The sequence below is a fragment of the Pangasianodon hypophthalmus genome, chromosome 3 (genome assembly GCF_027358585.1).
Source record: "Pangasianodon hypophthalmus isolate fPanHyp1 chromosome 3, fPanHyp1.pri, whole genome shotgun sequence".
Taxonomy (NCBI): Eukaryota; Metazoa; Chordata; class Actinopteri; order Siluriformes; family Pangasiidae; genus Pangasianodon; species Pangasianodon hypophthalmus.
In genome coordinates, this window is record NC_069712.1 from 34,287,738 (window position 1) to 34,297,737 (window position 10,000).

At 46.5% G+C, this 10,000-nt stretch overlaps 2 protein-coding genes across 2 annotated transcripts in view; both read left to right on the forward strand.

Moving 5' to 3' along the window:
• The window catches only part of synj2bp (synaptojanin 2 binding protein), an 8,314-nt gene extending 7,236 nt beyond the window's left edge, over nt 1–1,078 (forward strand). Inside the window, exon 4 of the mRNA XM_053232950.1 lies at nt 1–1,078. This exon is cut by the window's left edge and continues 709 nt beyond it. The gene's annotated coding sequence lies outside the window, so the exon portion shown is untranslated.
• A 4,191-nt stretch (nt 1,079–5,269) lies between these two features.
• The window catches only part of LOC113541916 (deubiquitinase DESI2), a 13,491-nt gene continuing 8,760 nt past the window's right edge, over nt 5,270–10,000 (forward strand). The window contains exon 1 of the mRNA XM_034313528.2: nt 5,270–5,990. Coding sequence (XP_034169419.1) covers nt 5,952–5,990 — 39 coding nt within the window. The 5' untranslated portion in view covers nt 5,270–5,951. The remainder of the gene's footprint in view (nt 5,991–10,000) is intronic.

A 10,000-nucleotide genomic window follows, 5' to 3' on the forward strand; every position in this document is an offset into this window, starting at 1 on the left:
TTGTGATAAATTCTGTTGCTATAAGTTACGTTTTTATTGTTGTAATCATTTTGTCATGGGGCGTACAAACTTTTGCACTCGACCCTGACTAGCCGTACAGCATTTAGCCAGCTAACTCTTAAGCAGTTAACTGATGTTCGCTAGACAGTGTTGGTAGCTGCATTCTGGTGATGTCATACGATCATGTGTACGTATGATTGGCTGATTAACTGCAGCTTAAGCTCCGCCCACATTATCGTAGATGTGATTTAAACCTATGTGCTGCTCGAGAGATTATTCTGATTGTAAAGAGCGAGACTGTAAGAGAATCATTTGACCAAAAAAAAAAAAAAAAAAAGGGAAATTCCTTAATGAGGAAAATCGATAATGGCGTCCAATCAGATTGTGTTTGTCAGTGTGAGGAGCGAATCAAATCCCTGGAGCTGGGAAGCATGTTATGGAAACCTGTGGCCTCCAGTTTAGCATGGTGCGCTAAATGTGTGTGTGTGTGTGTGTGTGTGTGTGTGTGTGTGTGTGTGTGTGTGTGTGTGTGTGAGTCTCCTCATTGGGCTTTGTGGGCGTGTTCAGTCTCTCACACAGACGTGTTGATGTGTTTTCTGACTCTGTATGACACGCTGATGTTTATAAACCCACTAAAGGACGGTGCAGTGCGGCTTTGAGGCGATTGTATGATTAACACAGATGTAGTGCATCGTGCTAAACTGGAGGCTTCACACACCACTTGTGTGTGTGTGTGTGTGTGTGTGTGTGTACACATGGTGGTGTGTGTTCATTTCTTTACCAGACTCCTGTTTGTCATGAGTGTTAATTGTATGCGTGTGAATCTGTGCTGCCCCCTGCAGGCTGAAATGTGCATTTCAATATAATTACACAGACACTCCTGTTTGTGTATCTGATATACACTCTGTGCGTGTGTGTGTGTGTGTGTGTGAGAGAGAGAGAGAGAAAGAGAGAAAGTAAATGCCCCCCTGTCCATCTGGAAAGAAAACACACACATGTTGGTGACGGTTTGAAGTTGGACTGATGATGTGAAAGTGCACTTGTGATTTGATGATGTAAATAAATAATGATCACCTTGGCCTCGCTGTGAGAATACACACACACACACACTCTCTCTCTCTCTCTCTCTCTCTCTCTTGTACACACGCTCACAACCGGCTATGTGTTCTTCATTTACACAAGACTTGAGAATTAATGTAGAGTGAAAAACAGATTGATGGAGAGATGGTGAAGAGAGGAAGAGTGGAATGAAAAGGGAAGAAAGTGCAGTGAGGAGCGGAGGGCGTACACTCTGAGGGGAAAATTGGTTCCTTGTTTTATCACGCTGTGAGAACCAAGTGTTGCCTTTCACAACCGGTTTTCAGCAGAACCTCTTCAGGAAAATAAGAAGAGAGAAAAGGCGTGATGTGTGTAAAGTGGGAAGTAGGAGTAGTGCAGAAAGAACTGGTAAATACTAGGAGAAGTGGTCAAGTGAACACTACTAGGGGGTTAAACTAGGGGTAGTGAGGAAGGGTGTAGGGGTAGTGGGGAGGGGTGTAAGGAGTAGTGAAGAAGGGTATGGGGGTAGTGGGGAAGGGTGTAGGGGTAGTGGGGAAGGGTATGGGGGTAGTGGGGAAGGGTGTAGGGGTAGTGGGGAAGGGTATGGGGGTAGTGGGGAGGGGTGTAGGGGTAGTGGGGAAGGGTGTAGGGGTAGTGGGGAAGGGTATGGGGGTAGTGAGGAAGGGTGTAGGGGTAGTGGGGAAGGGTGTAGGGGTAGTGGGGAAGGGTATGGGGGTAGTGGGGAAGGGTGTAGGGGTAGTGGGGAAGGGTGTAGGGGTAGTGGGGAAGGGTATGGGGGTAGTGGGGAAGGGTGTAGGGGTAGTGGGGAAGGGTGTAGGGGTAGTGGGGAAGGGTGTAGGGGTAGTGGGGAAGGGTGTAGGGGTAGTGGGGAAGGGTATGGGGGTAGTGGGGAGGGGTGTAGGGGTAGTGGGGAAGGGTGTAGGGGTAGTGGGGAAGGGTATGGGGGTAGTGAGGAAGGGTGTAGGGGTAGTGGGGAAGGGTGTAGGGGTAGTGGGGAAGGGTGTAGGGGTAGTGGGGAAGGGTGTAGGGGTAGTGGGGAGGGGTGTAGGGGTAGTGGGGAAGGGTGTAGGGGTAGTGGGGAGGGGTGTAGGGGTAGTGGGGAGGGGTGTAGGGGTAGTGGGGAGGGGTGTAGGGGTAGTGGGGAAGGGTATGGGGGTAGTGGGGAGGGGTGTAGGGGTAGTGGGGAAGGGTGTAGGGGTAGTGGGGAAGGGTATGGGGGTAGTGGGGAGGGGTGTAGGGGTAGTGGGGAGGGGTGTAGGGGTAGTGGGGAAGGGTGTAGGGGTAGTGGGGAGGGGTGTAGGGGTAGTGGGGAAGGGTATGGGGGTAGTGGGGAGGGGTGTAGGGGTAGTGGGGAAGGGTATGGGGGTAGTGGGGAGGGGTGTAGGGGTAGTGGGGAAGGGTGTAGGGGTAGTGGGGAGGGGTGTAGGGGTAGTGGGGAAGGGTATGGGGGTAGTGGGGAGGGGTGTAGGGGTAGTGGGGAAGGGTGTAGGGGTAGTGGGGAGGGGTGTAGGGGTAGTGGGGAAGGGTATGGGGGTAGTGGGGAGGGGTGTAGGGGTAGTGGGGAAGGGTGTAGGGGTAGTGGGGAGGGGTGTAGGGGTAGTGGGGAAGGGTGTAGGGGTAGTGGGGAAGGGTGTAGGGGTAGTGGGGAAGGGTGTGGGGTAGTGGGGATTGAAATCAGACACCAATGAGTCCATTAGTGAGAGAGCAAAATGCAATATTTTTACAGACAGGATGGAAATGGATTTGTGTGTGTGTGTGTGTGTGTGTGTGTGTGTGTGTGTTAGTGTGCGTGAGTGTGAGTGTGTGTGTGTGTGTGTCCAGTCAGCATCTTACAGAAATCGATGCCCGGTCTGTAAAATGCTGAGAGCAGGGAAGAGTCCATTAATGTCTGATATAAGCTTTTAGACCTTTAGCTCTGTGTGTGTGTGTGTGTGTGTGTGTGTGTGTGTGTGTGTGTGTTAGACAGGAGGTGGTCACTGCACACTGTGTTTGTACCCAAGTATCCATGTTATTTAGCCTCTCACACACACACACACACACACAAAATGGATGCATTAGCAGAGAGTATATGTTACACACCTTTCATCTCTCTCAGGAAATGCAGCACAGGAACCTTTACTCTCACACACACACACACACACACACACACACATACACACACATACACACACACACAGATCAGAAAGAAGTGTTCTAGAGGAGTTGTACTCAGAACCCTGTCTGATAGTGAAACCCTCTGCTGTAGGGTTCTACCCAGTAAACTGAGAACACTTTCAGGTTCCTCGGCTGATCCTCTGGGAGAACCTTAAAGCAGAACTGCTGAATCCAGATCAGCTGTTTCTGTAGGAGTTTCTTCGCATCTTCTCGGTTTCTGACTGCTGAAGCCATGTTTCATAAAGGGTTTACAAAACCTGTACAGGGTCTCGCTGTGGAAAGATATTGATCAGGAGAGGGGTATAAAAGAATTTCCAAAACATTAGATGTACCATGGAACACTGTGAAGGCCATCATCAACAAGTGGAGAAAATGAATTAACATAGTGACATCACCAAGAACAGGACGTCCCTCCAAAATTTATAAAAAGACAAAAACTTACCAGGGAGGCTGCCAAGAGACCTACAGCAACATTAAAGGAGCTGCAGGAACATCTGACATGTACTGATTACTCTCTACATGTGACAGCAATCTCTCATATTCTTCACATGTCTGGGTTCTGGGGCAGGCGGCTAGACGGAAACCCTTTCTCACAAAAAACATCCAAGCTCAAATAAATCACCCCAAACCATGTGGCAAACTGTGTTCTGGTCTGCAAAAGGTATGTTTGGTGCAAAAAATGCACATCACCAAAAGAACACCATCCTCACGGTGAAGCATGGTGGTGGCAGCATCGTGCTTTATGGCTGCTTTTATCAAGGAGGAGGGAATCATGAATAGCTACAAATACCAGTCGATTTTAGTGCAAAACCTTCAGGTGTCTGCTAGTGAGCTGAAGATGAAAAGGAGTTTCTCCTTTCAGCACGACAACGACCCAAAGCACACATCCACATCAACAAAGGAACGACTTCAGCAAAAGAAGATCAGTGTTTCTGAATGACTGAGCCAGAGCCCAGACCTGAATCCAGCTAAACATCTGTGGGGTGACCTGAAGCGGCTGTGCGCAGGAAATTCTCTTACAGTCTGATGGATCAGGAATGTTTTTGCAAGAAAGAGAGAGAAAATATTGCCAAGTGAAGATGTGCTGATAGACTCTGAGCCAAAAAGACCGAGTGGTGGAATAAAATCAAAAGCTGCTACAACAGTGTATTAGTTTAGGGGTGTGTATACTTATGCATCTAGTTTACTGTAAGTTTTTTATTTTTCTTTTTTTCCTAAATAAGTTCCTGATTGTTTTTCACTTTGTCTACTTTGCAATTTCACATTAAAGGTGAGAAAAGTTCTGACATGATTCATCTTAGTGTCATTCTTTTACTTCTTAGTGTAATACTTTTACTGCATTGTAACAGGGGTGTGTAAACTTTTATATCCACTGAATATAATCACCACATCAGCGGCTTATTTTTCCCTTTAAATGTTTTTATCTGTTAATAATCCAGGAATTCTGTTATTAAACCGTCATAATGCAGACTTATTATTATTATTATTATTATTATTAAACGGAATATAAAATCACTAGTGCAGGTGTAAACTGATGTTTGAGTGTTTCCTCTGTGGAATGAACCGCATTACACTCTTACTGTGTTAAATGATGTATGACACGCTGAGCTTTAATCTTCTCTCACTTCCGCTTAAAGCTGGAACAGTGAGGGTGCAGTGGGCGGAGTCTGGTGTGGAGCTCAGACCAATAAACAGCCAGGGCAGCGCTGCTGACTCCGCCCCCTGCACTCCGGGTCCTGCAGTGAGGAGCGCGAGGACCCTCAGCTCAGCTCGTCTCCTCCGCGCGCGCTCGCGCTCCGCTGCGTCCGGTCTGCGTCGTGACGTCATCCTCCTCCGGTTTTGAAGCGAATTTTGGATTTCGGGGGAAAATTGACCGGCACGCGCTCCGAGTCTCTCTGATGGAGACTGCAGCCCGGACTGTACCATCATCATCATCATCTTCATCATCATCTTCATCATCATCATCTTCATCAGGGGAACACGCGCGCACTGCGACTCTAAATCACCGCGTGCTGATTCACGGGATACTGCAGTAAATCTATCTATCTATCTATCTATCTATCTATCTATCTATCACTCTGTCTCTTCCTCAATTTCTATCTCTCTGTCTCTCTTTCTGTCTTTCTGTCTGTCTCTCTCTCTCTCCCTGTTTTTCTCTCCCTGTCTCACTCTCTCTCTCTCTCTCTCTCTCTCTCTCTCCCTGTTTTTCTCTCCCTGTCTCACTCTCTCTCTCACTCTCTCTCTCTCTCTCTTTTTCTCAGTCCTCACATCAGCTTGTTGCTGGAACTCCATTCAGTCCTTTGCGTATGAAGCTCCTTCACTCGTCTCTCCTCCACTGTTATTTGTTTTTTTCAAGGAGTGATGTGATGAAGTGATGATGTGATGAAGTGATGATGTGATGATGTGATGAAGTGATGATGTGATGAAGTGATGAAGTGATGATGTGATGAAGTGATGATGTGATGAAGTGATGTCCATCGTCCGGATGCAGATCCTGATGTTTGTGTTGCTCATCGCCGCTCGAGGGATCTGAAGTGCCTGTCCTGTCGATAGAGGACCAATGAGGAAGACGGACGTCTCCGGCTGTAGCTACCTCCAAACTCACGCCTCGCTTTAGAGGAATAAAAGCTGCTAAACAATCCCTCCATCCTGCACACGTCCATCATCATCATCTTCAGAAAGGACTGCACTCCTCTCTCTCTCTCTCTCTCTCTCTCTCTCTCTCTCAGGACTGAAGAATGGCCAGTGAACCCGTCATCCTCAACGTCTACGACATGGTGAGATCCAGATTTGCACCTGCAGCAGTGAATCTGTAAAACTCCATCATGCTGAAATCAGTGCCTGTGTGTAGTGTGTAGTGTGGTGATGTGTAGTGTGTAGTGTGGTGATGTGTAGTGTGTAGTGTGTGATGTGTAGCGTGTGATGTGTAGTGTAGTGTGTAGTGTGTGTGATGTGTAGTGTGTGATGTGTAGTGTGTGTGTGATGTGTAGTGTAGTGTGTAGTGTGTGTGATGTGTAGTGTGTGATGTGTAGTGTGTAGTGTGTGATGTGTAGTGTGTGATGTGTAGTGTGTAGTGTGTGATGTGTAGTGTGTGATGTGTAGCGTGTGATGTGTAGTGTGTAGTGTGTGATGTGTAGTGTGTAGTGTGGTGATGTGTAGTGTGTAGTGTGGTGATGTGTAGTGTGTAGTGTGGTGATGTGTAGTGTGTAGTGTGTGATGTGTAGCGTGTGATGTGTAGTGTGTAGTGTGTGATGTGCAGTGTGTAGTGTGGTGATGTGTAGTGTGTAGTGTGGTGATGTGTAGTGTGTAGTGTGTGATGTGTAGCGTGTGATGTGTAGTGTGTAGTGTGGTGATGTGTAGTGTGTAGTGTGGTGATGTGTAGCGTGTGATGTGTAGTGTAGTGTGTAGTGTGTGTGATGTGTAGTGTGTGATGTGTAGTGTGTGTGTGATGTGTAGTGTAGTCTGTAGTGTGTGTGATGTGTAGTGTGTGATGTGTAGTGTGTAGTGTGTGATGTGTAGTGTGTGATGTGTAGTGTGTAGTGTGTGATGTGTAGCGTGTGATGTGTAGTGTGTAGTGTGTGATGTGTAGTGTGTAGTGTGTGATGTGTAGTGTGTGATGTGTAGTGTGTGATGTGTGATGTGTAGTGTGTGTGATGTGTAGTGTGTAGTGTGTGATGTGTAGTGTGTAGTGTGTGATGTGTAGTGTGTGATGTGTAGTGTGTAGTGTGTGATGTGTAGTGTGTGATGTGTAGTGTGTAGTGTGTGATGTGTAGTGTGTAGTGTGGTGATGTGTAGTGTGTAGTGTGTGATGTGTAGTGTGTGATGTGTAGTGTGTAGTGTGTCATGTGTGATGTGTAGTGTGTGTGATGTGTAGTGTGTAGTGATGTGTAGTGTGTAGTGTGTGATGTGTAGTGTGTGATGTGTAGTGTGTAGTGTGTGATGTGTAGTGTGTGATGTGTAGTGTGTAGTGTGTAGTGTGTGATGTGTAGTGTGTGATGTGTAGTGTGTAGTGTGTGATGTGTAGTGTGTGATGTGTAGTGTGTAGTGTGTGACGTGTAGTGTGTGATGTGTAGTGTGTAGTGTGTGATGTGTAGTGTGTGTGATGTGTAGTGTGTAGTGTGTGACGTGTAGTGTGTAGTGTGTGATGTGTGATGTGTAGTGTGGTGATGTGTGGTGTGTAGTGTGTGATGTGTAGTGTGTAGTGTGTGTGATGTGTAGTGTGTGATGTGTAGTGTGTAGTGTGTGATGTGTAGTGTGTGTGATGTGTAGTGTGTAGTGTGTGATGTGTAGTGTGTGATGTGTAGTGTGTAGCGTGTGATGTGTAGTGTGTGTTGTGTAGTGTGTGACGTGTAGTGTGTAGCGTGTGATGTGTAGTGTGTGATGTGTAGTGTGTAGCGTGTGATGTGTAGTGTGTAGTGTGTGACGTGTAGTGTGTGATGTGTAGTGTGTGATGTGTAGTGTGTAGTGTGTGATGTGTAGTGTGGTGATGTGTAGTGTGTGATGTGTAGTGTGTAGTGTGTGATGTGTAGTGTGTAGTGTGTGTGATGTGTAGTGTGTGATGTGTAGTGTGTAGTGTGTGATGTGTAGTGTGTGTGATGTGTAGTGTGTAGTGTGTGATGTGTAGTGTGTGATGTGTAGTGTGTAGCGTGTGATGTGTAGTGTGTGTTGTGTAGTGTGTGACGTGTAGTGTGTGATGTGTAGTGTGTAGTGTGTGATGTGTAGTGTGGTGATGTGTAGTGTGTGATGTGTGGTGTGTAGTGTGTGATGTGTAGTGTGTAGTGTGTGTGATGTGTAGTGTGTGATGTGTAGTGTGTAGTGTGTGATGTGTAGTGTGTGTGATGTGTAGTGTGTAGTGTGTGATGTGTAGTGTGTGATGTGTAGTGTGTAGCGTGTGATGTGTAGTGTGTGTTGTGTAGTGTGTGACGTGTAGTGTGTAGCGTGTGATGTGTAGTGTGTGATGTGTAGTGTGTAGCGTGTGATGTGTAGTGTGTAGTGTGTGACGTGTAGTGTGTGATGTGTAGTGTGTGATGTGTAGTGTGTGATGTGTAGTGTGTAGTGTGTAGTGTGTGATGTGTAGTGTGTGATGTGTAGTGTGTGATGTGTAGTGTGTAGTGTGTGATGTGTAGTGTGGTGATGTGTAGTGTGTGATGTGTAGTGTGTGTGATGTGTAGTGTGTAGTGTGTGATGTGTAGTGTGTAGTGTGTGACGTGTAGTGTGTGATGTGTAGTGTGTAGTGTGTGATGTGTAGTGTGATGATGTGTAGTGTGTGGTGATGTGTAGTGTGTAGTGTGTGATGTGTGTGTGATGTGTAGTGTGTGATGTGTAGTGTGTGTGTGATGTGTAGTGTGTGACGTGTAGTGTGTAGTGTGTGATGTGTAGTGTGTGATGTGTAGTGTGTAGTGTGTGATGTGTAGTGTGTGATGTGTAGTGTGTAGTGTGTGATGTGTAGTGATGTGTAGCGTGTGATGTGTAGTGTGTGATGTGTAGTGTGTAGCGTGTGATGTGTAGTGTGATGTGTAGTGTGTAGTGTGTGACGTGTAGTGTGTGATGTGTAGTGTGTAGTGTGTGATGTGTAGTGTGGTGATGTGTAGTGTGTGATGTGTAGTGTGTGTGTGATGTGTAGTGTGTGTGATGTGGTGATGTGTAGTGTGTAGTGTGTGATGTGTAGTGTGGTGATGTGTAGTGTGTGGTGATGTGTAGTGTGTAGTGTGGTGATGTGTAGTGTGTGTGTGATGTGTAGTGTGTGTGATGTGGTGATGTGTAGTGTGTAGTGTGGTGATGTGTAGTGTGTGTGTGATGTGTAGTGTGTGACGTGTAGTGTGTAGTGTGGTGTAGTGTGTGTGATGTGTAGTGTGTAGTGTGTGATGTGTGATGTGTAGTGTGTGATGTGTAGTGTGTGATGTGTAGCGTGTGATGTGTAGTGTAGTGTGTAGTGTGGTGTAGTGTGTGTGATGTGTAGTGTGTGATGTGTAGTGTAGTGTGTGATGTGTAGTGTGTGATGTGTAGCGTGTGATGTGTAGTGTAGTGTGTAGTGTGGTGTAGTGTGTGTGATGTGTAGTGTGTGATGTGTGATGTGTAGCGTGTGATGTGTAGTGTAGTGTGTGATGTGTAGTGTGTGATGTGTAGTGTGTAGTGTGGTGATGTGTAGTGTGTGTGTGATGTGTAGTGTGTGACGTGTAGTGTGTAGTGTGGTGATGTGTAGTGTGTGTGTGATGTGTAGTGTGTGATGTGTAGTGTGTGATGTGTAGTGTGTGTGTGATGTGTAGTGTGTGACGTGTAGTGTGTAGTGTGGTGTAGTGTGTGTGATGTGTAGTGTGTAGTGTGTGATGTGTGATGTGTAGCGTGTGATGTGTAGTGTAGTGTGTAGTGTGTGATGTGTAGTGTGTGATGTGTAGTGTAGTGTGGTGTAGTGTGTGTGATGTGTAGTGTGTGACGTGTAGTGTGTGACGTGTAGTGTGTGATCTGTAGTGTGTAGTGTGTGACGTGTAGTGTGTGATGTGTAGTGTGGTATAGTGTGTGTGATGTGTAGTGTAGTGTGGTGTAGTGTGTGTGATGTGTAGTGTGTCCTCCAGTCCAGCAGGGGGTGATGTAGAGTCTAACCCTCATCCTGTGGAGGACGATTAACTCGTTTAAAGTTTATAGTTTGTAACTGAGAAGCAGGTTTGTGGAAAATGAGGACTAATTTCCAGAAGCTGAGAGAGCTGCAATCATGATAACGATATAATCGCAATACGATATTTTTTCATATTGTGCAGATCTAGTGGAGAGAATCTCTCTCTCTCTCTCT